The sequence below is a fragment of the Oncorhynchus gorbuscha genome, linkage group LG10, assembly GCF_021184085.1.
Source record: "Oncorhynchus gorbuscha isolate QuinsamMale2020 ecotype Even-year linkage group LG10, OgorEven_v1.0, whole genome shotgun sequence".
Taxonomy (NCBI): Eukaryota; Metazoa; Chordata; class Actinopteri; order Salmoniformes; family Salmonidae; genus Oncorhynchus; species Oncorhynchus gorbuscha.
Genome location: NC_060182.1, coordinates 25,056,265 through 25,084,240, shown reverse-complemented (window position 1 = coordinate 25,084,240; position 27,976 = coordinate 25,056,265). Strand labels below are relative to the sequence as shown.

The 27,976-nt window shown below is 50.3% G+C and overlaps 1 protein-coding gene across 1 annotated transcript in view; it reads left to right on the top strand.

Moving 5' to 3' along the window:
* LOC124045742 (semaphorin-3G-like) overlaps positions 1 to 27,976 on the top strand; it is a 101,289-nt gene that overhangs the window by 56,603 nt on the left and 16,710 nt on the right. Inside the window, exons 5-7 of the mRNA XM_046365318.1 lie at positions 20,731 to 20,821; positions 22,469 to 22,585; positions 22,798 to 22,940. Coding sequence (XP_046221274.1) covers positions 20,731 to 20,821; positions 22,469 to 22,585; positions 22,798 to 22,940 — 351 coding nt within the window. The remainder of the gene's footprint in view (positions 1 to 20,730; positions 20,822 to 22,468; positions 22,586 to 22,797; positions 22,941 to 27,976) is intronic.

The following is a 27,976-nucleotide window of genomic DNA, read 5'->3' as shown; positions in this document are numbered from 1 at the left end:
GAGATGGATGAAGAGAGAGAGAGGAGGGAGAGATGGATGAAGTAGAGAGAGAGGGGAGGGAGAGATGGATGAAGTAGAGAGAGAGGGGAGGGAGAGATGGATGAAGTAGAGAGAGAGGGGAGGGAGAGATGGATGAAGTAGAGAGAGAGGGGAGGGAGAGATGGATGAAGTAGAGAGAGAGGGGAGGGAGAGATGGATGAAGTAGAGAGAGGGGAGGGAGAGATGGATGAAGTAGAAGAGAGAGGGGAGGGAGAGATGGATGAAGTAGAGAGAGAGGGGAGGGAGAGATGGATGAAGTAGAGAGAGAGGGGGAGGGAGAGATGGATGAAGTAGAGAGAGAGGGGAGGGAGAGATGGATGAAGTAGAGAGAGAGGGGAGGGAGAGATGGATGAAGTAGAGAGAGAGGGGAGGGAGAGATGGATGAAGTAGAGAGAGAGGGAGGGAGAGATGATGGAAGTAGAGAGAGAGGGAGGGAGAGATGGATGAAGTAGAGAGAGAGGGGAGGGAGAGATGGATGAAGTAGAGAGAGAGGGAGGGAGAGATGGATGAAGTAGAGAGAGGGAGGGAGAGATGGATGAAGTAGAGAGAGAGGGGAGGGAGAGATGGATGAAGTAGAGAGAGAGGGGAGGGAGAGATGGATGAAGTAGAGAGAGAGGGAGGGAGAGATGGATGAAGTAGAGAGAGAGGGGAGGGAGAGATGGATGAAGTAGAGAGGAGGGAGAGGGGATGGGAGAGAGGGGAGAGATGGATGAAGTAGAGAGAGAGGGAGGGAGAGATGGATGAAGTAGAGAGAAAGGGGAGGGAGATGGATGAAGTAGAGGGAGAGGGAGGGAGAGATGGATGAAGTAGAGAGAGAGGGGAGGGAGAGATGGATGAAGTAGAGAGAGGGGGAGGGAGAGATGGATGAAGTAGAGAGAGAGGGAGGGAGAGATGGATGAAGTAGAGAGAGAGGGGAGGGAGAGATGATGGAAGTAGAGAGAGAGGGGAGGGAGAGATGGATGAAGTAGAGAGAGAGGGGAGGGAGAGATGGATGAAGAAGAGAGAGAGGGGAGGGAGAGATGGATGAAGTAGAGAGAGGGAGGAAGAGATGGATGAAGTAGAGAGAGGGGAGGGAGAGATGGATGAAGTAGAGAGAGAGGGGAGGGAGAGATGGATGAAGTAGAGAGAGAGGGAGGGAGAGATGGATGAAGTAGAGAGAGGGAGGAAGAGATGGATGAAGTAGAGAGAGAGGGAGGGAGAGATGGATGAAGTAGAGAGAGAGGGGAGGGAGAGATGGATGAAGTAGAGAGGGAGGGGAGAGAGAGATGGATGAAGTTGAGAGAGAGGGGAGGGAGAGATGGTGAAGTAGAGAGAGAGGGGAGGGAGAGATGGATGAAGTAGAGAGAGAGGGGAGGGAGAGATGGAGGAAGTAGAGAGAGAGGAGGGAGAGATGGATGAAGTAGAGAGAGAGGAGGGAGAGATGATTGAAGTAGAGAGAGAGGAGGGAGAGATGGATGAAGCAGAGAGAGAGGAGGGATAGATGGATGAAGTAGAAAGAGAGGAGGGAGAGATGGATGAAGTAGAGAGAGAGGAGGGAGAGATGGATGAAGTAGAGAGAGAGGAGGGAGAGATGGATGAAGGAGAGAGAGAGGAGAGAGAGATGGATGAAGTAGAGAGAGAGGAGGGAGAGATGGATGAAGTAGAGAGAGAGGGGAGGGAGAGATGAATGAAGTAGAGAGAGGGGGAGGGAGAGATGGATAAAGTAGAGAGAGAGGGGAGGGAGAGATGGGTGAAGTAGAGAGAGAGGGGAGGGAGAGATGGATGAAGTAGAGAGAGGGGAGGGAGAGATGGATGAAGTAGAGAGAGAGGGGAGGGAGAGATGGATGAAGTAGAGAGATAGGGGAGGGAGAGATGGATGAAGTAGAGAGAGAGGGGAGGGAGAGAGGGAGAGATGGATGAAGTAGAGAGAGGGGAGGGAGAGATGGATGAAGTAGAGAGAAAGGGGAGGGAGAGATGGATGAAGTAGAGGGAGAGGGGAGGGAGAGATGGATGAAGTAGAGAGAGAGCGGAGGGAGAGATGGATGAAGTAGAGAGAGAGGGGAGGGAGAGATGGATGAAGTAGAGAGAGGGGAGGGAGAAATGGATGAAGTAGAGAGAGAGGGAGGGAGAGATGGATGAAGTAGAGAGAGGGGAGGGAGAGATGGAAGAAGTAGAGCGAGAGGGGAGGGAGAGATGGATGAAGTAGAGAGAGGGGAGGGAGAGATGAATGAAGTAGAGAGAGGGGAGGGAGAGATGGATGAAGTAGAGAGAGAGGGGAGGGAGAGATGGATGAAGAAGAGAGAGAGGGAGAGATGGATGAAGTAGAGAGAGAGGGGAGGGAGAGAGGGAGACATGGATGAAGTAGAGAGAGAGGGGAGGGAGAGATGGATGAAGTAGAGAGAAAGGGGTGGGAGAGATGGATGAAGTAGAGGGAGAGGGAGGGAGAGATGGATGAAGTAGAGAGAGGGGAGGGAGAGATGGATGAAGTAGAGAGAGGGGAGGGAGATGGATGAAGTAGAGAGAGAGGGAGGGAGAGATGGATGAAGTAGAGAGAGAGGGGAGGGAGAGATGATGGAAGTAGAGAGAGAGGGAGGGAGAGATGGATGAAGTAGAGAGAGAGGGGAGGGAGAGATGGATGAAGAAGAGAGAGAGGGAGGGAGAGATGGATGAAGTAGAGAGAGGGAGGAAGAGATGGATGAAGTAGAGAGAGGGGAGGGAGAGATGGATGAAGTAGAGAGAGAGGGAGAGAGAGATGGATGAAGTAGAGAGAGAGGGGAGGGAGAGATGGATGAAGTAGAGAGAGGGAGGAAGAGATGGATGAAGTAGAGAGAGAGGGAGAGGAGAGAGGATGAAGTGAAGTAGAGGGGAGGGAGAGATGGATGAAGTAGAGAGGAGGGAGAGAGAGATGGATGAAGTTGAGAGAGAGGGAGAGGGAGAGATGGATGAAGTAGAGAGAGAGGGGAGGGAGAGATGGATGAAGTAGAGAGAGAGGGAGGGAGAGATGGTGAAGTAGAGAGAGAGGGAGGGAGAGATGGATGAAGTAGAGAGAGAGGGAGGGAGAGATGGAGGAAGTAGAGAGAGAGGAGGGAGAGATGGATGAAGTAGAGAGAGAGGAGGAGAGATGGATGAAGTAGAGAGAGAGGAGGGAGAGATGGATGAAGCAGAGAGAGAGGAGGGATAGATGGATGAAGTAGAAAGAGAGGAGGGAGAGATGGATGAAGTAGAGGGAGAGGAGGGAGAGATGGATGAAGTAGAGAGAGAGGAGGGAGAGATGGATGAAGGAGAGAGAGAGGAGAGAGAGATGGATGAAGTAGAGAGAGAGGAGGGAGAGATGGATGAAGTAGAGAGAGAGGGGAGGGAGAGATGAATGAAGTAGAGAGAGAGGGGAGGGAGAGATGGATAAAGTAGAGAGAGAGGGGAGGGAGAGATGGATGAAGTAGAGAGAGAGGGGAGGGAGAGAGGGAGACATGGATGAAGTAGAGAGAGAGGGGAGGGAGAGATGGATGAAGTAGAGAGAAAGGGGAGGGAGAGATGGATGAAGTAGAGGGAGAGGGGAGGGAGAGATGGATGAAGTAGAGAGAGGGGAGGGAGAGATGGATGAAGTAGAGAGAGGGGAGGGAGAGGTGGATGAAGTAGAGAGAGAGGGGAGGGAGAGATGGATGAAGTAGAGAGAGAGGGAGGGAGAGATGATGGAAGTAGAGAGAGAGGGGAGGGAGAGATGGATGAAGTAGAGAGAGAGGAGGGAGAGATGGATGAAGAAGAGAGAGAGGGGAGGGAGAGATGGATGAAGTAGAGAGAGGGAGGAAGAGATGGATGAAGTAGAGAGAGGGGAGGGAGAGATGGATGAAGTAGAGAGAGAGGGGAGAGAGAGATGGATGAAGTAGAGAGAGAGGGGAGGGAGAGATGGATGAAGTAGAGAGAGAGGGGAGGGAGAGATGGATGAAGTAGAGAGAGAGGGGAGGGAGAGATGGATGAAGTAGAGAGGGAGGGGAGAGAGAGATGGATGAAGTTGAGAGAGAGGGGAGGGAGAGATGGATGAAGTAGAGAGAGAGGGGAGGGAGAGATGGATGAAGTAGAGAGAGAGGGGAGGGAGAGATGGTGAAGTAGAGAGAGAGGGGAGGGAGAGATGGATGAAGTAGAGAGAGAGGGGAGGGAGAGATGGAGGAAGTAGAGAAAGAGGAGGGAGAGATGGATGAAGTAGAGAGAGAGAAGGGAGAGATGGATGAAGTAGAGAGAGAGGAGGGAGAGATGGATGAAGCAGAGAGAGAGGAGGGATAGATGGATGAAGTAGAAAGAGAGGAGGGAGAGATGGATGAAGTAGAGAGAGAGGAGGGAGAGATTGATGAAGTAGAGAGAGAGGAGGGAGAGATGGATGAAGGAGAGAGAGAGGAGAGAGAGATGGATGAAGTAGAGAGAGAGGAGGGAGAGATGGATGAAGTAGAGAGAGAGGGGAGGGAGAGATGAATGAAGTAGAGAGAGAGGAGGGAGAGATGGATAAAGTAGAGAGAGAGGGGAGGGAGAGATGGATGAAGTAGAGAGAGAGGGGAGGGAGAGATGGATGAAGTAGAGAGAGAGGGGGGAGAGAGGGAGAGATGGATGAAGTAGAGAGAGGGAGGGAGAGATGGATGAAGTAGAGAGAAAGGGGAGGGAGAGATGGATGAAGTAGAGGGAGAGGGGAGGGAGAGATGGATGAAGTAGAGAGAGAGCGGAGGGAGAGGGGAGGGAGAGATGGATGAAGTAGAGAGAGGGGGGAGGGAGAAATGGATGAAGTAGAGAGAGAGGGAAGGAGAGATGGATGAAGTAGAGAGGAGGGGAGAGAGAGATGGATGAAGTTGAGAGAGAGGGAGGGAGAGATGGATGAAGTAGAGAGAGAGGGAGGGAGAGATGGATGAAGTAGAGAGAGGGGAGGGAGAGATGGTGAAGTAGAGAGAGAGGGGGGGAGAGATGGATGAAGTAGAGAGAGAGGGGAGGGAGAGATGGAGGAAGTAGAGAGAGAGGAGGGAGAGATGGATGAAGTAGAGAGAGAGGGGAGGGAGAGATGGATGAAGTAGAGAGAGAGGGGAGGGAGAGATGGTGAAGTAGAGAGAGAGGGAGGGAGAGATGGATGAAGTAGAGAGAGAGGGGAGGGAGAGATGGAGGAAGTAGAGAGAGAGGAGGGAGAGATGGATGAAGAGAGAGAGAGGGGAGGGAGAGATGGATGAAGTAGAGAGAGAGGAGGGAGAGATGGATGAAGCAGAGAGAGAGAGGGAGGGATAGATGGATGAAGTAGAAAGAGAGGAGGGAGAGATGGATGAAGTAGAGAGAGAGGAGGGAGAGATTGATGAAGTAGAGAGAGAGGAGGGAGAGATGGATGAAGGAGAGAGAGAGGAGAGAGAGATGGATGAAGTAGAGAGAGAGGAGGAGAGATGGATGAAGTAGAGAGGGAGGGAGAGATGAATGAAGTAGAGAGAGAGGAGGGAGAGATGGATAAAGTAGAGAGAGAGGGAGGGAGAGATGGGTGAAGTAGAGAGAGAGGGGAGGGAGAGATGGATGAAGTAGAGAGAGGGGAGGGAGAGATGGATGAAGTAGAGAGAGAGGGGAGGGAGAGATGGATGAAGTAGAGAGAGAGGGGAGGGAGAGATGGATGAAGTAGAGAGAGAGGGGAGGGAGAGAGGGAGAGATGGATGAAGTAGAGAGAGGGGAGGGAGAGATGGATGAAGTAGAGAGAAAGGGGAGGGAGAGATGGATGAAGTAGAGGGAGAGGGAGGGAGAGATGGATGAAGTAGAGAGAGAGCGGAGGGAGAGAGGGAGGGAGAGATGGATGAAGTAGAGAGAGGGGGAGGAGAAATGGATGAAGTAGAGAGAGAGGGGAGGGAGAGATGGATGAAGTAGAGAGAGGGGAGGGAGAGATGGAAGAAGTAGAGAGAGAGGGAGGGAGAGATGGATGAAGTAGAGAGAGGGGAGGGAGAGATGAATGAAGTAGAGAGAGGGGAGGGAGAGATGGATGAAGTAGAGAGAGAGGGAGGGAGAGATGGATGAAGAAGAGAGAGAGGGAGGGAGAGATGGATGAAGTAGAGAGAGAGGGGAGGGAGAGAGGGAGACATGGATGAAGTAGAGAGAGAGGGAGGGAGAGATGGATGAAGTAGAGAGAAAGGGGAGGGAGAGATGGATGAAGTAGAGGGAGAGGGGAGGGAGAGATGGATGAAGTAGAGAGAGGGGAGGGAGAGATGGATGAAGTAGAGAGAGGGGAGGGAGAGGTGGATGAAGTAGAGAGAGAGGGAGGGAGAGATGGATGAAGTAGAGAGAGAGGGGAGGGAGAGATGATGGAAGTAGAGAGAGAGGGAGGGAGAGATGGATGAAGTAGAGAGAGAGGGGAGGGAGAGATGGATGAAGAAGAGAGAGGGGAGGGAGAGATGGATGAAGTAGAGAGAGGGAGGAAGAGATGGATGAAGTAGAGAGAGGGGAGGGAGAGATGGATGAAGTAGAGAGAGAGGGAGAGAGAGATGGATGAAGTAGAGAGAGAGGGAGGGAGAGATGGATGAAGTAGAGAGAGGGAGGAAGAGATGGATGAAGTAGAGAGAGAGGGGAGGGAGAGATGGATGAAGTAGAGAGAGAGGGGAGGGAGAGATGGAGGAAGTAGAGAGAGAGGAGGGAGAGATGGATGAAGTAGAGAGAGAGGAGGGAGAGATGGATGAAGTAGAGAGAGAGGAGGGAGAGATGGATGAAGCAGAGAGAGAGGAGGGATAGATGGATGAAGTAGAAAGAGAGGAGGGAGAGATGGATGAAGTAGAGAGAGAGGAGGGAGAGATGGATGAAGTAGAGAGAGAGGGGGAGAGATGGATGAAGGAGAGAGAGTGGAGAGAGATGGATGAAGTAGAGAGAGAGGAGGGAGAGATGGATGAAGTAGAGAGAGAGGGAGGGAGAGATGAATGAAGTAGAGAGAGAGGGGAGGGAGAGATGGATAAAGTAGAGAGAGAGGGGAGGGAGATATGGGTGAAGTAGAGAGAGAGGGAGGGAGAGATGGATGAAGTAGAGAGAGGGGAGGGAGAGATGGATGAAGTAGAGAGAGAGGGAGGGAGAGATGGATGAAGTAGAGAGAGAGGGGGAGGGAGAGATGGATGAAGTAGAGAGAGAGGGGAGGGAGAGAGGGAGAGATGGATGAAGTAGAGAGAGGGGAGGGAGAGATGGATGAAGTAGAGAGAGAGCGGAGGGAGAGATGGATGAAGTAGAGAGAGAGGGGAGGGAGAGATGGATGAAGTAGAGAGAGGGGGGAGGGAGAAATGGATGAAGTAGAGAGAGAGGGGAGGGAGAGATGGATGAAGTAGAGAGAGGGGAGGGAGAGATGGAAGAAGTAAAGCGAGAGGGGAGGGAGAGATGGATGAAGTAGAGAGAGGGGAGGGAGAGATGGTGAAGTAGAGAGAGAGGGGAGGGAGAGATGGATGAAGTAGAGAGAGAGGGAGGGAGAGATGGAGGAAGTAGAGAGAGAGGAGGGAGAGATGGATGAAGTAGAGAGAGAGGAGGGAGAGATGGATGAAGTAGAGAGAGAGGAGGGAGAGATGGATGAAGCAGAGAGAGAGGAGGGATAGATGGATGAAGTAGAAAGAGAGGAGGGAGAGATGGATGAAGTAGAGAGAGAGGAGGGAGAGATTGATGAAGTAGAGAGAGAGGAGGGAGAGATGGATGAAGGAGAGAGAGAGGAGAGAGAGATGGATGAAGTAGAGAGAGAGGAGGGAGAGATGGATGAAGTAGAGAGAGAGGGGAGGGAGAGATGAATGAAGTAGAGAGAGAGGGGAGGGAGAGATGGATAAAGTAGAGAGAGAGGGGAGGGAGAGATGGGTGAAGTAGAGAGAGAGGGGAGGGAGAGATGGATGAAGTAGAGAGAGGGGAGGGAGAGATGGATGAAGTAGAGAGAGAGGGAGGGAGAGATGCATGAAGTAGAGAGAGAGGGAGGGAGAGATGGATGAAGTAGAGAGAGAGGGAGGGAGAGAGGGAGAGATGGATGAAGTAGAGAGAGGGGAGGGAGAGATGGATGAAGTAGAGAGAAAGGGGAGGGAGAGATGGATGAAGTAGAGGGAGAGGGGAGGGAGAGATGGATGAAGTAGAGAGAGAGGGGAGGGAGAGATGGATGAAGTAGAGAGAGGGGAGGGAGAGATGAATGAAGTAGAGAGAGGGGAGGGAGAGATGGATGAAGTAGAGAGAGAGGGGAGGGAGAGATGGATGAAGAAGAGAGAGAGGGGAGGGAGAGATGGATGAAGGAGAGAGAGAGGGGAGGGAGAGAGGGAGACATGGATGAAGTAGAGAGAGAGGGGAGGGAGAGATGGATGAAGTAGAGAGAAAGGGAGGGAGAGATGGATGAAGTAGAGGGAGAGGGGAGGGAGAGATGGATGAAGTAGAGAGAGGAGAGGGAGAGATGGATGAAGTAGAGAGAGGGGAGGGAGAGGTGGATGAAGTAGAGAGAGAGGGGAGGGAGAGATGGATGAAGTAGAGAGAGAGGGAGGGAGAGATGGTGAAGTAGAGAGAGGGAGGGAGGAGAGATGGATGAAGTAGAGAGAGAGGGGAGGGAGAGATGGAGGAAGTAGAGAGAGAGGAGGGAGAGATGGATGAAGTAGAGAGAGAGGAGGGAGAGATGGATGAAGTAGAGAGAGAGGAGGGAGAGATGGATGAAGAAGAGAGAGAGGAGGGATAGATGGATGAAGTAGAAAGAGAGGAGGGAGAGATGGATGAAGTAGAGAGAGAGGAGGGAGAGATGGATGAAGTAGAGAGAGAGGAGGGAGAGATGGATGAAGGAGAGAGAGTGGAGAGAGAGATGGATGAAGTAGAGAGAGAGGAGGGAGAGATGGATGAAGTAGAGAGAGAGGGGAGGGAGAGATGAATGAAGTAGAGAGAGAGGGGAGGGAGAGATGGATAAAGTAGAGAGAGAGGGGAGGGAGAGATGGGTGAAGTAGAGAGAGAGGGGAGGGAGAGATGGATGAAGTAGATAGAGGGAGGGAGAGATGGATGAAGTAGAGAGAGAGGGAGGGAGAGATGGATGAAGTAGAGAGAGAGGGGAGGGAGAGATGGATGAAGTAGAGAGAGAGGGAGGGAGAGAGGGAGAGATGGATGAAGTAGAGAGAGGGGAGGGAGAGATGGATGAAGTAGAGAGAGAGCGGAGGGAGAGATGGATGAAGTAGAGAGAGAGGGGAGGGAGAGATGGATGAAGTAGAGAGAGGGGGAGGGAGAAATGGATGAAGTAGAGAGAGAGGGAGGGAGAGATGGATGAAGTAGAGAGAGGGGAGGGAGAGATGGAAGAAGTAAAGCGAGAGGGGAGGGAGAGATGGATGAAGTAGAGAGAGGGGAGGGAGAGATGGTGAAGTAGAGAGAGAGGAGGGAGAGATGGATGAAGTAGAGAGAGAGGAGGGAGAGATGGATGAAGTAGAGAGAGAGGAGGGAGAGATGGATGAAGCAGAGAGAGAGGAGGGATAGATGGATGAAGTAGAAAGAGAGGAGGGAGAGATGGATGAAGTAGAGAGAGAGGAGGGAGAGATTGATGAAGTAGAGAGAGAGGAGGGAGAGATGGATGAAGGAGAGAGAGAGGAGAGAGAGATGGATGAAGTAGAGAGAGAGGAGGGAGAGATGGATGAAGTAGAGAGAGAGGGGAGGGAGAGATGAATGAAGTAGAGAGAGAGGGGAGGGAGAGATGGATAAAGTAGAGAGAGAGGGGAGGGAGAGATGGGTGAAGTAGAGAGAGAGGGGAGGGAGAGATGGATGAAGTAGAGAGAGGGGAGGGAGAGATGGATGAAGTAGAGAGAGAGGGGGGAGAGATGCATGAAGTAGAGAGAGGGGAGGGAGAGATGGATGAAGTAGAGAGAGAGGGGAGGGAGAGAGGGAGAGATGGATGAAGTAGAGAGAGGGGAGGGAGAGATGGATGAAGTAGAGAGAAAGGGAGGGAGAGATGGATGAAGTAGAGGGAGAGGGGAGGGAGAGATGGATGAAGTAGAGAGAGAGGGGAGGGAGAGATGGATGAAGTAGAGAGAGGAGGGAGAGATGAATGAAGTAGAGAGAGGGGAGGGAGAGATGGATGAAGTAGAGAGAGAGGGGAGGGAGAGATGGATGAAGAAGAGAGAGAGGGAGGGAGAGATGGATGAAGGAGAGAGAGAGGGAGGGAGAGAGGGAGACATGGATGAAGTAGAGAGAGAGGGGAGGGAGAGATGGATGAAGTAGAGAGAAAGGGGAGGGAGAGATGGATGAAGTAGAGGGAGAGGGGAGGGAGAGATGGATGAAGTAGAGAGAGGGGAGGGAGAGATGGATGAAGTAGAGAGAGGGGAGGGAGAGGTGGATGAAGTAGAGAGAGAGGGGAGGGAGAGATGGATGAAGTAGAGAGAGAGGGGAGGGAGAGATGATGGAAGTAGAGAGAGAGGGGAGGGAGAGATGGATGAAGTAGAGAGAGAGGGGAGGGAGAGATGGATGAAGAAGAGAGAGAGGGGAGGGAGAGATGGATGAAGTAGAGAGAGGGAGGAAGAGATGGATGAAGTAGAGATAGGGAGGGAGAGATGGATGAAGTAGAGAGAGAGGGAGAGAGAGATGGATGAAGTAGAGAGAGAGGGGAGGGAGAGATGGATGAAGTAGAGAGAGGGAGGAAGAGATGGATGAAGTAGAGAGAGAGGGGAGGGAGAGATGGATGAAGTAGAGAGAGAGGGGAGGGAGAGATGGATGAAGTAGAGAGGGAGGGGAGAGAGAGATGGATGAAGTTGAGAGAGAGGGAGGGAGAGATGGATGAAGTAGAGAGAGAGGGGAGGGAGAGATGGTGAAGTAGAGAGAGAGGGGAGGGAGAGATGGATGAAGTAGAGAGAGAGGGGAGGGAGAGATGGAGGAAGTAGAGAGAGAGGAGGGAGAGATGGATGAAGTAGAGAGAGAGGAGGGAGAGATGGATGAAGTAGAGAGAGAGGAGGGAGAGATGGATGAAGCAGAGAGAGAGGAGGGATAGATGGATGAAGTAGAAAGAGAGGAGGGAGAGATGGATGAAGTAGAGAGAGAGGAGGGAGAGATGGATGAAGTAGAGAGAGAGGAGGGAGAGATGGATGAAGGAGAGAGAGAGGAGAGAGAGATGGATGAAGTAGAGAGAGAGGAGGGAGAGATGGATGAAGTAGAGAGAGAGGGGAGGGAGAGATGAATGAAGTAGAGAGAGAGGGGAGGGAGAGATGGATAAAGTAGAGAGAGAGGGGAGGGAGAGATGGATGAAGTAGAGAGAGGGGAGGGAGAGATGGATGAAGTAGAGAGAGAGGGGAGGGGGAGATGGATGAAGTAGAGAGAGAGGGGAGGGAGAGATGGATGAAGTAGAGAGAGAGGGGAGGGAGAGAGGGAGAGATGGATGAAGTAGAGAGAGGGGAGGGAGAGATGGATGAAGTAGAGAGAGAGGGGAGGGAGAGATGGATGAAGTAGAGAGAGGGGGGGAGAGATGATGGAAGTAGAGAGAGAGGGGAGGGAGAGATGGATGAAGTAGAGAGAGAGGGGAGGGAGAGATGGATGAAGAAGAGAGAGAGGGAGGGAGAGATGGATGAAGTAGAGAGAGAGGGGAGGGAGAGATGGATGAAGTAGAGAGAGAGGGGAGGGAGAGATGGATGAAGAAGAGAGAGAGGGGAGGGAGAGATGGATGAAGTAGAGAGAGGGAGGAAGAGATGGATGAAGTAGAGAGAGGGGAGGGAGAGATGGATGAAGTAGAGAGAGAGGGGAGAGAGAGATGGATGAAGTAGAGAGAGAGGGGAGGGAGAGATGGATGAAGTAGAGAGAGGGAGGAAGAGATGGATGAAGTAGAGAGAGAGGGGAGGGAGAGATGGATGAAGTAGAGAGAGAGGGGAGGGAGAGATGGATGAAGTAGAGAGGGAGGGGAGAGAGAGATGGATGAAGTTGAGAGAGAGGGGAGGGAGAGATGGATGAAGTAGAGAGAGAGGGGAGGGAGAGATGGTGAAGTAGAGAGAGAGGGGAGGGAGAGATGGATGAAGTAGAGAGAGAGGGGAGGGAGAGATGGAGGAAGTAGAGAGAGAGGAGGGAGAGATGGATGAAGTAGAGAGAGAGGAGGGAGAGATGGATGAAGTAGAGAGAGAGGAGGGAGAGATGGATGAAGCAGAGAGAGAGGAGGGATAGATGGATGAAGTAGAAAGAGAGGAGGGAGAGATGGATGAAGTAGAGAGAGAGGAGGGAGAGATGGATGAAGTAGAGAGAGAGGAGGGAGAGATGGATGAAGGAGAGAGAGAGGAGAGAGAGATGGATGAAGTAGAGAGAGAGGAGGGAGAGATGGATGAAGTAGAGAGAGAGGGGAGGGAGAGATGAATGAAGTAGAGAGAGAGGGAGGGAGAGATGGATAAAGTAGAGAGAGAGGGGAGGGAGAGATGGATGAAGTAGAGAGAGGGGAGGGAGAGATGGATGAAGTAGAGAGAGAGGGGAGGGGGAGATGGATGAAGTAGAGAGAGAGGGGGAGGGAGAGATGGATGAAGTAGAGAGAGAGGGGAGGGGGAGAGAGGGAGAGATGGATGAAGTAGAGAGAGGGGGAGGGAGAGATGGATGAAGTAGAGAGAAAGGGGAGGGAGAGATGGATGAAGTAGAGGGAGAGGGGAGGGAGAGATGGATGAAGTAGAGAGAGAGCGGAGGGAGAGATGGATGAAGTAGAGAGAGAGGGGAGGGAGAGATGGATGAAGTAGAGAGAGGGGAGGGAGAAATGGATGAAGTAGAGAGAGAGGGAGGGAGAGATGGATGAAGTAGAGAGAGGGGAGGGAGAGATGGATGAAGTAGAGAGAGAGGGAGGGAGAGATGGATGAAGTAGAGAGAGAGGGGAGGGAGAGAGGGAGAGATGGATGAAGTAGAGAGAGGGGGAGGGAGAGATGGATGAAGTAGAGAGAGAGGGGAGGGAGAGATGGATGAAGTAGAGAGAGAGGGGAGGGAGAGATGATGGAAGTAGAGAGAGGGGAGGGAGAGATGGATGAAGTAGAGAGAGAGGGGAGGGAGAGATGGATGAAGAAGAGAGAGAGGGATGAGGGAGAGATGGATGAAGTAGAGAGAGAGGGGAGGGAGAGATGGATGAAGTAGAGAGAGAGGGGAGGGAGAGATGGATGAAGAAGAGAGAGAGGGGAGGGAGAGATGGATGAAGTAGAGAGAGGGAGGAAGAGATGGATGAAGTAGAGAGAGGGGAGGGAGAGATGGATGAAGTAGAGAGAGAGGGGAGAGAGAGATGGATGAAGTAGAGAGAGAGGGGAGGAGGATGGAGAGATGGATGAAGTAGAGAGAGGGAGGGAGAGATGGATGAAGTAGAGAGAGAGGGAGGGAGAGATGGATGAAGTAGAGAGAGAGGGGAGGGAGAGATGGATGAAGTAGAGAGAGAGAGGGAGGGAGAGATGGATGAAGTAGAGAGAGAGGGGAGGGAGAGATGGATGAAGTAGAGAGAGAGAGGAGGGAGAGATGGATGAAGTAGAGAGAGAGGAGGGAGAGATGGATGAAGTAGAGAGAGAGGAGGGAGAGATGGAGAGATGGATGAAGTAGAGAGAGAGGGAGGGAGAGATGGATGAAGTAGAGAGAGAGGAGGGAGAGATGGATGAAGTAGAGAGAGAGGAGGGAGAGATGGATGAAGTAGAGAGAGAGGAGGGAGAGATGGATGAAGTAGAGAGAGAGGGGAGGGAGAGATGGATGAAGTAGAGAGAGAGGAGGGAGAGATGGATGAAGTAGAGAGAGGGGAGGGAGAGATGGATGAAGTAGAGAGAGAGGGGAGGGAGAGATGGATGAAGTAGAGAGAGAGGGGAGGGAGAGATGGATGAAGTAGAGAGAGGGAGGGAGAGATGGATGAAGTAGAGAGAGAGGAGGGAGGAGAGGAGAAGGAGAGATGGATGAAGTAGAGAGAGGGGAGGGAGAGATGGATGAAGTAGAGAGAAAGGGAGGGAGAGATGGATGAAGTAGAGGAGAGGGGAGGGAGAGATGGATGAAGTAGAGAGAGAGGGGAGGGAGAGATGGATGAAGTAGAGAGAGAGGAGGGAGAGATGGATGAAGTAGAGAGAGGGGAGGGAGAGATGGATGAAGTAGAGAGAGGGAGGGGAGGGAGAGATGGATGAAGTAGAGAGAGGGGAGGGAGAGATGGAAGAAGTAAAGCGAGAGGGAGGGAGAGATGGATGAAGTAGAGAGAGGGGAGGGAGAGATGAATGAAGTAGAGAGAGGGGAGGAGAGATGGATGAAGTAGAGAGAGAGGGGAGGGAGAGATGGATGAAGTAGAGAGAGAGGGGAGGGAGAGATGATGGAAGTAGAGAGAGAGGGGAGGGAGAGATGGATGAAGTAGAGAGAGGGAGGGAGAGATGGATGAAGAAGAGAGAGAGGGAGGGAGAGATGGATGAAGTAGAGAGAGGGAGGAAGAGATGGATGAAGTAGAGAGAGAGGGAGGGAGAGATGAATGAAGTAGAGAGAGAGGGGAGAGAGAGATGGATGAAGTAGAGAGAGAGGGGAGGGAGTGATGGATGAAGTAGAGAGAGGGAGGAAGAGATGGATGAAGTAGAGAGAGAGGGGAGGGAGAGATGGATGAAGTAGAGAGAGAGGGGAGGGAGAGATGGATGAAGTAGAGAGGGAGGGGAGAGAGAGATGGATGAAGTTGAGAGAGAGGGGAGGGAGAGATGGATGAAGTAGAGAGAGAGGGGAGGGAGAGATGGATGAAGTAGAGAGAGAGGGTTGGAGAGATGGTGAAGTAGAGAGAGAGGGGAGGGAGAGATGGATGAAGTAGAGAGAGGGGAGGGAGAGATGGATGAAGTAGAGAGAGGGGAGGGAGAGATGGATGAAGTAGAGAGAGAGGGGAGGGAGAGATGGATGAAGTAGAGAGAGAGGGGAGGGAGAGATGGATGAAGTAGAGAGAGAGGGGAGGGAGAGATGGATGAAGTGGAGAGAGGGGGAGGGAGAGATGGATGAAGTAGAGAGAGAGGGGAGGGAGAGATGGGTGAAGTAGAGAGATGGGAGGGAGAGATGGATGAAGTAGACAGAGAGGGGAGGGAGATAAGGATGAAGTAGAGAGAGGGGAGGGAGAGATGGATGAAGTAGAGAGAGGGGGAGGGAGAGATGGATGAAGTAGAGAGAGAGGGGAGGGAGAGATGAATGAAGTAGAGAGCGAGGGGAGGGAGAGATGAGGAAGTAGAGAGAGAGGGAGGGAGAGATGGATGAAGTAGAGAGAGAGGGGAGGATAGATGGATGAAGTAGAGAGAGAGGAGGGAGAGTTGGATGAAGTAGACAGAGAGGGGGGAGAGATGGATGAAGTAGAGAGAGGGGGAGGGAGAGATGGATGAAGTAGAGAGAGAGGGGGAGGGAGAGATGGATGAAGTAGAGAGATGGGAGGGAGAGATGGATGAAGTAGAGAGAGAGGGGAGGGAGAGAAGGATGAAGTAGAGAGAGGGAGGGAGAGATGGATGAAGTAGAGAGAGAGGGGAGGGAGAGATGGATGAAGTAGAGAGAGAGGGGAGGGAGAGATGAATGAAGTAGAGAGAGAGGGGAGGGAGAGATGAGGAAGTAGAGAGAGAGTGGAGGGAGAGATGGATGAAGTAGAGAGAGAGGGGAGGGAGAGAGGGAGAGATGGATGAAGTAGAGAGAGAGGGGAGGGGGAGATGGATGAAGTAGAGAGAAAGGGGAGGGAGAGATGGATGAAGTAGAGGGAGAGGGGAGGGAGAGATGGATGAAGTAGAGAGAGAGGGAGGGAGAGATGGATGAAGTAGAGAGAGGGGAGGGAGAGATGGATGAAGTAGAGAGAGGGAGGGAGAGATGGATGAAGTAGAGAGAGAGGGAGGGAGAGATGGATGAAGTAGAGAGAGAGGGGAGGGAGAGATGGATGAAGTAGAGAGAGAGGGAGGGAGAGATGGATGAAGTGGAGAGAGGGGGAGGGAGAGATGGATGAAGTAGAGAGAGAGGGGAGGGAGAGATGGATGAAGTAGAGAGATGGGAGGGAGAGATGGATGAAGTAGACAGAGAGGGAGGGAGATAAGGATGAAGTAGAGAGAGGGGAGGGAGAGATGGATGAAGTAGAGAGAGAGGGGAGGGAGAGATGGATGAAGTAGAGAGAGAGGGAGGGAGAGATGAATGAAGTAGAGAGCGAGGGGAGGGAGAGATGAGGAAGTAGAGAGAGAGGGGAGGGAGAGATGGATGAAGTAGAGAGAGAGGGGAGGGATAGATGGATGAAGTAGAGAGAGAGGAGGGAGAGTTGGATGAAGTAGACAGAGAGGGGAGGGAGAGATGGATGAAGTAGAGAGAGGGGGAGGGAGAGATGGATGAAGTAGAGAGAGAGGGGAGGGAGAGATGGATGAAGTAGAGAGATGGGAGGGAGAGATGGATGAAGTAGAGAGAGAGGGGAGGGAGAGAAGGATGAAGTAGAGAGAGGGGAGGGAGAGATGGATGAAGTAGAGAGAGAGGGAGGGAGAGATGGATGAAGTAGAGAGAGAGGGGAGGGAGAGATGAATGAAGTAGAGAGAGAGGGGAGGGAGAGATGAGGAAGTAGAGAGAGAGTGGAGGGAGAGATGGATGAAGTAGAGAGAGAGGGAGGGAGAGAGGGAGAGATGGATGAAGTAGAGAGAGAGGGGGGGGGGAGATGGATGAAGTAGAGAGAAAGGGAGGGAGAGATGGATGAAGTAGAGGGAGAGGGGAGGGAGAGATGGATGAAGTAGAGAGAGAGGGGAGGGAGAGATGGATGAAGTAGAGAGAGGGGAGGGAGAGATGGATGAAGTAGAGAGAGGGAGGGAGAGATGGATGAAGTAGAGAGAGAGGGGAGGGAGAGATGGATGAAGTAGAGAGAGAGGGAGGGAGAGATGGATGAATTAGAGAGAGAGGGGAGAGAGATGGATGAAGTGGAGAGAGGGGAGGGAGAGATGGATGAAGTAGAGAGAGAGGGAGGGAGAGATGGATGAAGTAGAGAGATGGGAGGGAGAGATGGATGAAGTAGAGAGAGAGGGGAGGGAGAGAAGGATGAAGTAGAGAGAGGGGAGGGAGAGATGGATGAAGTAGAGAGAGAGGGGAGGGAGAGATGGATGAAGTAGAGAGAGAGGGGAGGGAGAGATGAATGAAGTAGAGAGCGAGGGGAGGGAGAGATGAGGAAGTAGAGAGAGAGGGGAGGGAGAGATGGATGAAGTAGAGAGAGAGGGGAGGGAGAGATGGATGAAGTAGAGAGAAAGGGGAGGGAGAGATGGATGAAGTAGAGGGAGAGGGGAGGGAGAGATGGATGAAGTAGAGAGAGAGGGGAGGGAGAGATGAATGAAGTAGAGAGAGAGGGGGGAAGGAGAGATGGATGAAGTAGAGAGAGTGGAGGGAGAGATGGATGAAGTAGAGAGAGAGGGGAGGGAGAGATGGATGAAGTAGAGAGAGAGGGGAGGGAGAGATGGATGAAGTAGAGAGAGAGGGGAGGGAGAGATGGATTAAGTAGAGAGAGGGGAGGGAGAGATGGATTAAGTAGAGAGAGAGGGGAGGGAGAGATGGATGAAGTAGAGAGAGAGGGGAGGGAGAGATGGATTAAGTAGAGAGAGAGGAGGGAGAGATGGATGAAGTAGAGAGAGAGGGGAGGGAGAGATGGATTAAGTAGAGAGAGAGGAGGGAGAGATGGATGAAGTAGAGAGAGAGGGGAGGGAGAGATGGATTAAGTAGAGAGAGAGGGGAGGGAGAGATGGATTAAGTAGAGAGAGAGGGGAGGGAGAGATGGATTAAGTAGAGAGAGAGGGGAGGGAGAGATGGATTAAGTAGAGAGAGAGGAGGGAGAGATGGATGAAGTAGAGAGAGAGGGGAGGGATAGATGGATGAAGTAGAGAGAGAGGAGGGAGAGTTGGATGAAGTAGACAGAGAGGGGAGGGAGAGATGGATGAAGTAGAGAGAGGGGGAGGGAGAGATGGATGAAGTAGAGAGAGAGGGGAGGGAGAGATGGATGAAGTAGAGAGATGGGAGGGAGAGATGGATGAAGTAGAGAGAGAGGGGAGGGAGAGAAGGATGAAGTAGAGAGAGGGGAGGGAGAGATGGATGAAGTAGAGAGAGAGGGGAGGGAGAGATGGATGAAGTAGAGAGAGAGGGGAGGGAGAGATGAATGAAGTAGAGAGAGAGGGGAGGGAGAGATGAGGAAGTAGAGAGAGAGTGGAGGGAGAGATGGATGAAGTAGAGAGAGAGGGGAGGGAGAGAGGGAGAGATGGATGAAGTAGAGAGAGAGGGGAGGGGGAGATGGATGAAGTAGAGAGAAAGGGGAGGGAGAGATGGATGAAGTAGAGGGAGAGGGGAGGGAGAGATGGATGAAGTAGAGAGAGAGGGGAGGGAGAGATGGATGAAGTAGAGAGAGGGGAGGGAGAGATGGATGAAGTAGAGAGAGGGGAGGGAGAGATGGATGAAGTAGAGAGAGAGGGGAGGGAGAGATGGATGAAGTAGAGAGAGAGGGGAGGGAGAGATGGATGAATTAGAGAGAGAGGGGAGGGAGAGATGGATGAAGTGGAGAGAGGGGGAGGGAGAGATGGATGAAGTAGAGAGAGAGGGGAGGGAGAGATGGATGAAGTAGAGAGATGGGAGGGAGAGATGGATGAAGTAGAGAGAGAGGGGAGGGAGAGAAGGATGAAGTAGAGAGAGGGGAGGGAGAGATGGATGAAGTAGAGAGAGAGGGGAGGGAGAGATGGATGAAGTAGAGAGAGAGGGGAGGGAGAGATGAATGAAGTAGAGAGCGAGGGGAGGGAGAGATGAGGAAGCAGAGAGAGAGGGGAGGGAGAGATGGATGAAGTAGAGAGAGAGGGGAGGGAGAGATGGATGAAGTAGAGAGAAAGGGGAGGGAGAGATGGATGAAGTAGAGGGAGAGGGGAGGGAGAGATGGATGAAGTAGAGAGAGAGGGAGGGAGAGATGAATGAAGTAGAGAGAGAGGGGGAAGGAGAGATGGATGAAGTAGAGAGAGTGGAGGGAGAGATGGATGAAGTAGAGAGAGAGGGGGGAGAGATGGATGAAGTAGAGAGAGAGGGGAGGGAGAGATGGATGAAGTAGAGAGAGAGGGGGAGGGAGAGATGGATTAAGTAGAGAGAGGGGAGGGAGAGATGGATTAAGTAGAGAGAGAGGGAGGGAGAGATGGATGAAGTAGAGAGAGAGGGGAGGGAGAGATGGATTAAGTAGAGAGAGAGGAGGGAGAGATGGATGAAGTAGAGAGAGAGGAGGGAGAGATGGATTAAGTAGAGAGAGAGGAGGGAGAGATGGATGAAGTAGAGAGAGAGGGGAGGGAGAGATGGATTAAGTAGAGAGAGAGGGGAGGGAGAGATGGATTAAGTAGAGAGAGAGGAGGGAGAGGCAAAAGAGAGGAGGTAAAGTAAAGAGAGTAGAGAGGTGCTGTAAGGAGGATAAATGAGGTATAGAGAATGAGGTATAGAGAATGAGGTATAGAGAATGGAAAGTAAAAGAGGTTGATTATGTGAAAAAGATGAGTGAGATTGAACTATGGAGATTCACAAAGCAAGAGTTCTAATTGGAATTTGAATTCAAGCTGATTGATCTGATCACGATAACTAATGTTACTAGATAGATTTGATTAAAAGGAGGTTCGTTTCTGTGCGTATAGGGTACTGTGTACTGTATGTGTGCAGCCCGGAGAGTTACACAGCTCAGGGAGAGGTAACATATGGTGCTTCTGCCACTTTTTAGCTCACTGAGAGAGGAACAGCAGAGATCCTCTACCGGAGGGGGAGAGAGAGAGAGAGAGAGAGAGAGAGAGAGAGAGAGAGAGAGAGAGAGAGAGAGAGAGAGAGAGAGAGAGAGAGAGAGAGAGAGAGAGAGAGAGAGAAAGAAAGAAAGAAAGAAAGAAAGAAAGAAAGAAAGAAAGAAAGAAAGAAAGAAAGAAAGAAAGAAAGAAAGAACACCTGACCACTGTGGCTGACCCAAACTTAAGGAAAGCTTTGACTATGTACAGACTCAGTGAGCATAGCCTTGGTATTGAGAAAGGCCACCGTAGGCAGACCTGGCTCTCAAGAGAAGAAAGGTTATATGCCCACTGCCCACAAAATGAGGTGGAGACTGAGCTGCACTTCCTATGACTATATTAGAGACATTGTGGAACTCAAAGCCAACCTTCCTCTCTCCTCACTGACAGTGTCAATATAGCTGGAAATGTCCTTGTGCCACTGGGAATCCCTGTGTGATTCAAAGCCAAGGAAAGGGCACGTAGTGGAAAGGGCCACAAAATCAAGGACATACAGTGTTATTTTAATCATGGTAGTAATTGTATCCTGCTGACTTCCATGTCATGGTGTCCTACATGACAGTGTGTACAGTCATTCAACCAGAGGACCACAATGCCTCATTATCTGCACTAGGAACTGCTACCCAGAGCTGGAGACTGTGGATAGTTCACAGAGAGGACATTCATCTGGGTCCTGATTCACTTGGAGCTCATCCTGTCTGTCTTTTTACACTCACTGTGTTACCCCTTGTTACTCCTGTCCCTCACTGATGACATCACTACAGTCAAAGAGTCACTTCTGTATTAGGGCATAGAGATACATTCAATTAAGTGTTCTATTTAATTATATGTATTAGAGTGACGTACTGTATGTTGAAATATTTACAATGAGTTCAGTAATTGCCCTTACGGCCTTACATTCAAATCGTAAGATTTTCTTAAGAATTTCACTGTAGCCTGTAATTGCACTTGCAACCCTGGACATGTGACTATTAAACTTCTAATCTAATATTTTAATGATATGTGATATCTGGATTTTTCCTAATCCCATTTCTCTTTTTTTTCCCCTAAACAGCATGTTTTCACCATGGACCCTACCAAAATGGAGAACGGACGGGGGAAGGTTCCTCACGACCCCAGCCTCCCCTTTGCTAGCACCTTAATTGGTAAGTCCTGTATTCTGTGTCTTTATTAGTCCAGTATGTTTATCTCAACACAACAGCCGGAAGGGGTTTGAGGTTTCTGATTCTGTGAGATACATTGTAGTAAGGGTGTTCCTCTCTTGTTGTCATTCCACATAGCTTGTGAAATAAGCCAGATTTACTGCATCAACATGCAACTCTAGAAGTCGCAGGGGTGAAAAGTGTGTGTGTGTGTGTGTGTGTGTGTGTGTGTGTGTGTGTGTGTGTGTGTGTGTGTGTGTGTGTGTGTGTGTGTGTGTGTGTGTGTGTGTGTGTGTGTGTGTGTGTGTGTGTGTGTGTGTGTGTGTGTGTGTGTGTGTGTGTGTGTGTGTGTGTGTGTGCGTGCGTGCGTGTGTCCTCCCACCCTGCCTCTGCTGCTGAACCCCACAAACTCCAGGATCTGTCCCAAAATGCATTGGATCTGGCAGGCAGACACACAGGGACGGCCAAAGGCCCAGCAGTCTATCCTTGAGCACACTAATACACAAAAGACAAACCCTACACAAACAACGTAATATTCCACTAATGCTCATTCACATACACTGTATAAAGCTAACATGGAAAAACACACTAAACACACACACACACACGTTGTGTACATGTTCTATACTGTTGAATCACACATCTATTATCCTCTATTCATTCTGTAGGGACTTTTGAATCATGATTAAGGTGCAATTTCTGGTCGCAATGGATAGATTCATCAGACAGATAGAGAGAGAAAGAGAGATGGGGGAAGAAATAAAATAGAGAGAAAGAGAGATGGGGGAAGAAATAAAATAGAGAGAAAGAGATGGGGGAAGAAATAAAATAGAGAGAAAGAGAAATGGGGAAGAAATAAAATAGAGAGAAAGAGAAGGGGAGACGGAGAAGGAGAAAAAGAGAGAGAGAGGAAGACAGAGCGTATTTGTCATGGCCATTGTGTCCCACTAGTAAAGAGAGCTCTTTGGCAGGGGGAGGACAGGAGGTCAGTAAACCCTCCTCCCTGCTTCCTCACACACACGCATCCCTCTGATGTTTCTCTGCATCTCTTCTTTCTCTGGGATCAGCTATTGAAAGAAGTTATTGCCTTTCAGCGGGGCCAGAGTCTGCATTAATCACACTTCTCAATACTTTGTGGGACCAAGCCAGACTGACTATCTGTTTGTGCATGCTCAGGGGTGTAAGGCAGCTGTCTCTGTACAGCTAGCTGCTATTATAATTCAGCTCCTTGGTTAGGAAACGATCATCGGAGCCATAGATACACACACGTGTGCTCGCACACACAGGTACTTCCATCCTCAGTCAGTGAAGTGATGGCAGGGCTTAGGGAGCTATGAAAAGGCCACTGTAGATGAATCTCTGTCATGTAGAGCAGGGATAGCATTTCATCTGATACGAGTTCAGTTGGGAATGCTGTCTGATTCAATGGGAGATGCTGTTACAGACAGTTGATCTGATCTTTGTCCAGTCTATGAACCTTCTCTAGGGATGCAGGACATGTGGCTTGGGGTATGTCTACTACATTGGCCAATTTTGTATTCCTGTCATCGTGACATTTTTCCCCTGCCATCCCTTATTTCCTCATCCTTCCTCCTCATCCCCTCCTCTTTCATTCTCTTCCTTCATCCTTTCCTCTCTGTCTGTTCCCAGGTGGGGAGTTATACACAGGGCTGACTGCAGACTTCCTGGGTAGAGACTCAGTGATCTTCCGTAGTCTGGGAGGTCGCTCCACCATGAGGACTGAGACGGACCAGAGACTGCTGCATGGTACAACAACTGTACTGTACTCAGCACCCACACTGAATACACACCTAAACCAATATCAATTATATACCCATTCTACACCACTTGGTTCTTACATCTTCTATAGACACTACTTGCTAAGAAATAACTCCTATTTGCTCTCTTTTTGAACATTTATTTTTCACTGACTCTCTCACTCACCCACTCACCCACTCTCTCTTCTTCCCTCTCTCCAGATCCTAAGTTTGTTGCGGCCCACCTCATCCCTGATAATGATGACCGTGACAATGACAAGGTGTACTTCTTCTTCACGGAGAAGGCTATGGAGGCCGGGAACAGAGAGGGGGCCATCCACACCCGCGTAGGACGTGTGTGTGCGGTAAGAGAAATATACATACAGTTGCACCTAACTAAATCGCATACCACCCCAACAGATCAACAGATGATGCAATCTCTATTGCACTCCACACTGCCCTTTCCCAAATGGACAAAAGGAACACCTATGTGAGAATGCGGTTGATTGACTACAGCTCAGCAATCAACACCAGAGTGCCCTCCAAGCTCATCACTAAGCTAAGGACCCTGGGACTGAACACCTTCTACAACTGGATCCTGGACTTCCCGACGGGCCACTCCCAGGTGGTGAGGGTAGGCAACAACACATCCACCATGCTGACCCTCAACATGGGAGCCCCTCAGGGGTGCGTGCATAGTCCCCTCCGGTACTCCCTGTTCACCAGAGGCTGTGTGGCCGCGCACGACTCCAACACCATCATTAAGTTTGCCTCTACTGAAACAATGGTAGTAGGCCTGTTCACCAGAGGCTGTGTGGCCGCGCACGACTCCAACACCATCATTAAGTTTGCCTCTACTGAAACAATGGTAGTAGGCCTGATCACCAAAGATGATGAGACAGCCTATAGGGAGGAGGTCAGAGACCTGGCCATGTGGTGCCAGGACAACAACCTCTCCCTCAACGCCAGCAAGACAAAGGAGCTGATGGTGGACAGGAAGTGGAGGGCCGAGCATGCCCCCATTCATATCGACGGGGCTGTAGTGGAGCCAGTCAAGAGATTCAAGTTCCTTGGTATCCACATCACTAAGGACCTATCATGGTCCTGCTACGTTCCCCAGCTAGAAATCCAAATAATGTTGCTCAAACAGAAACTAACAGAGTCACTGACAACAACTACACAAAACAGGTGGGTTTTAGCAGGGGTTCTGTAAGACACTCATGGGTGTGTCCACTGGAAGTTGACTAACAACAATAACTGGAACCTAAACGACACTCACCATGAGGGACCACTAAATTTGCCTAAGAAGAGGGAAACAAAAGAAAACCCCCACAATAAACTTAAAGACAGGAAGCAATCCAAAAATTTGGAGCAAAATTAAATCAGGGAAATCAGACAAAGGAATGTTATTTTAAAAAATATAAAAAATAGGGAGTGCCAACTGAAGGTGGGCCAGCCACTCTTAAATAGCACATGGGCCAGCACAGGTGAAACACCTTCCCACTAACGAGATGGCAACCAGCACAGGTATAACACATACTGACGAACGAGGTGAACCCAATGGTGCGCCCTACATGCTAACGAACGAGGTGACCCCAATGGTGCGCCCTACATGCTAACGAACGAGGTGACCCCAATGGTGCGCCCTACATGCTAACGAACGAGGTGACCCCAATGGTGCGCCCTACATGCTAACGAACGAGGTGACCCCAATGGTGCGCCTTACATGCTAACGAACGAGGTGACCCCAATGGTGCGCCCTACATGCTAACGAACGAGGTGACCCCAATGGTGCGCCCTACATGCTAACGAACGAGGTGACCCCAATGGTGCGCCTTACATGCTAACGAACGAGGTGACCCCAATGGTGCGCCCTACATGCTAACGAACGAGGTGACCCCAATGGTGCGCCCTAAATGCTAACGAGCTACACACGCTAAAGTCCAACCTCAAAACATAAATGGAAAAACCAAAGCCTGTACAGTCAAAACAAACCAACACAGTCTTGAAGAGGGCGTGACAATGCCTGTTCCCCCTCGGGAGGCTGAAAATATTTGGCATGGGCCCTCAAACCCTCAGAAAGTTATACAGCTGCATTATTGCGAGCATCTTGTCTGGCTGCGTCACCACATGGTATGGCAACTGCCATAAGACTGCTGGACAGTTAATCACATGTCTACCTGGATTATTTACATTGACTCTCTTGCACTAATGCTATTTTTTATTTATTTAACTAGGCAAGTCAGTTAAGAACAAATGCTTATTTTCAATGACAGCCTAGGAACAGTAGCTTAACTGCCTTGTTCAGGGGCAGAACAACAGATGTTTACCTTGTCAGCTCAGGGATTTGATCTTACAACCTTTCGGTTCCCAGTCTAACACTCTAGCCACTAGGCTATGCACACTCACTGGACTCTACCCACACACTCACACATACTACATTGATCCACCAACATTGGAGGGAAAGGGCTCGTAAGCAGGCATTTCACGGTAAAGTTTACACTTGTTGTATTCGGTGCATGTGACAAATATAATTTGACTTGATAGTTCACTCTCCAGGACCCCCGAGGTCAGTCTTCAAATTCTCTGAGACCACGTCATGACCTGGGGCTTGGGAACTGGATCATGGCTCAGAGTTATTTCCACAGTGGAGCTTCAGCTCTGGCATAGTGATAGTTTAACGTTTAGTTACAGGGAGATGTGCTTATAGTATCGCCTTACAGGGAGGGTCTCTAATGGTTTAGTCAGGCCACAGGTGGGCGGGATGGGGAGAGCAGACATTCCCCAACAATTGGCGTCTTTCTTCCTCCTTACACACACAGCTGTTGGATGTGCTCTGGTATGAGCGTCAGAGTGTGCATGCCTCCCATCTCTCTCTCATACATCCCTTCTGATACACACACACACACACACACACACACACACACACACACACACACACACACACACACACACACACACACACACACACACACACACACACACACACACACACACACACACACACACACACACACACACACACACACACACACACACACACACACACACACACACACACACACACACACACACACACACCACAGCTGACAGGTTCGCAATCTGCTTTAGAGTCTAGGCAATTTATAGTGTAACATTCCTTTGCTCACACTTACAAGTATATGGTTGTCACACAAACAAACACACAGTCCCCACAGTCCCCCCCAAATCTCTCTCCATACATCGTATATTTCTTCCCGTACAACCCTCCCCAAGGCGTTGTTAAACACTGCCTGCTATTATCAGTTCCACCAGAACAGGAACACATCCTTCCAAGAAAGCAATGATCTGATCCCAGACAGCTTACACAGCCCTGGTGTCCATTAAATGTCCCTGTCTGTCTGTACGCTGCCAGTATGCTAGCGCTACAACAATACACTATAAAACAGTATGGAGGAGAAGACAAGCTCATATGATTACATCTCTATAACCCGTGCTCTCTGTCTCCCCAGTGTCCAGTGCATGGTTATAGAAGGGTTTACTAGACAACTTTCCCACGGGAGAGGACAGACAGAGTTAGTTAGCTACAGTATGTACTTCTATCCTTTTTAGTCCTGCTGCCATATAGATAATGGTTATTCTTTGTTTGGGTGTAACTGATAAACTATTTGTTTGCCTCGTATTGACAATTATACTGTATGTCTAGTCAGTGTGAGCCATCTCTCCTCTCTCCCTCCCTCTTTTGGTTAGTGTATGTGTTGTCTGTATGACTGAGATGTAATGGTGGTGGTGGTGGTGGTGGTGATGGTGGTGGTGGTGGTGGTGTGTTGTCTGTATGATTGAGATGTAATGGTGATGGTAGGGATGATGGTGGTGGTGATGTGTTGTCTGTATGATTGAGATGTAATGGTGGTGGTGGTGGTGGTGATGGTGGTGGTGGTGGTGGTGTGTTGTCTGTATGATTGAGATGTAATGGTGATGGTGGTGGTGGTGGTGGTGTGTTGTCTGTATGATTGAGATGTAATGGTGATGGTAGGGATGATGGTGGTGGTGATGTGTTGTCTGTATGATGGAGATGTAATGGTGATGGTGGTGGTGGTGGTGGTGGTGTGTTGTCTGTGTGATTGAGATGTAATGGTGATGGTAGGGATGATGGTGGTGGTGATGTGTTGTCTGTATGATTGAGATGTTATTGTGGTGGTGATGTGGTGGTGATGGTGGTGGTGGTGTGTTGTCTGTGTGATTGAGATGTAATGGTGATGGTGGTGGTGATGGTGATGGTGATGGTGATGGTGAGGTGTCTGTATGATTGAGATGTAATGGTGGTGATGGTGATGATGGTGGTGGTGGTGGGTGTCTGTGTGATTGAAATGTTATGGTGAGGGTGGTGGTGATGGTGATGTGGTGTGTTGTCTGTGTGATTGAAATGTTATGGTGATGGTGGTGGTGGTGGTGGGTGTCTGTGTGATTGAAATGTTATGGTGAGGGTGGTGGTGATGGTGATGTGGTGTGTTGTCTGTGTGATTGAAATGTTATGGTGAGGGTGGTGGTGATGGTGATGTGGTGTGTTGTCTGTGTGATTGAAATGTTATGGTGATGGTGGTGGTGGTGGTGGGTGTCTGTGTGATTGAAATGTTATGGTGATGGTGATGTGGTGAGTTGTCTGTGTGATTGAAATGTTATGGTGAGGGTGGTGGTGATGGTGGTGGTGTGTTGTCTGTGTGATTGAAATGTTATGGTGAGGGTGGTGGTGATGGTGATGTGGTGTGTTGTCTGTGTGATTGAAATGTTATGGTGATGGTGGTGGTGGTGGTGATGGTGGTGGTGTGTTGTCTGTGTGATTGAAATGTTATGGTGAGGGTGGTGGTGGTGGTGTGTTGTCTGTGTGATTGAAATGTTATGGTGAGGGTGGTGGTGATGTGTTGTCTGTATGATTGAGATGTAATGGTGGTGGTGGTGGTGGTGATGGTGGTGGTGGTGGTGGTGGTGTGTTGTCTGTATGATTGAGATGTAATGGTGATGGTAGGGATGATGGTGGTGGTGATGTGTTGTCTGTATGATTGAGATGTAATGGTGGTGGTGATGTGGTGGTGGTGGTGGTGTGTGTCTGTGTGATTGAAATGTTATGGTGAGGGTGGTGGTGATGGTGATGTGGTGTGTTGTCTGCGTGATTGAAATGTTATGGTGAGGGTGGTGGTGGTGGTGATGGTGGTGGTGTGTTGTCTGTGTGATTGAAATGTTATGGTGAGGGTGGTGGTGGTGGTGATGGTGGTGGTGTGTTGTCTGTGTGATTGAAATGTTATGGTGAGGGTGGTGGTGATGGTGATGTGGTGTGTTGTCTGTGTGATTGAAATGTTATGGTGAGGGTGTTGGTGATGGTGGTGGTGGTGTGTTGTCTGTGTGATTGAAATGTTATGGTGAG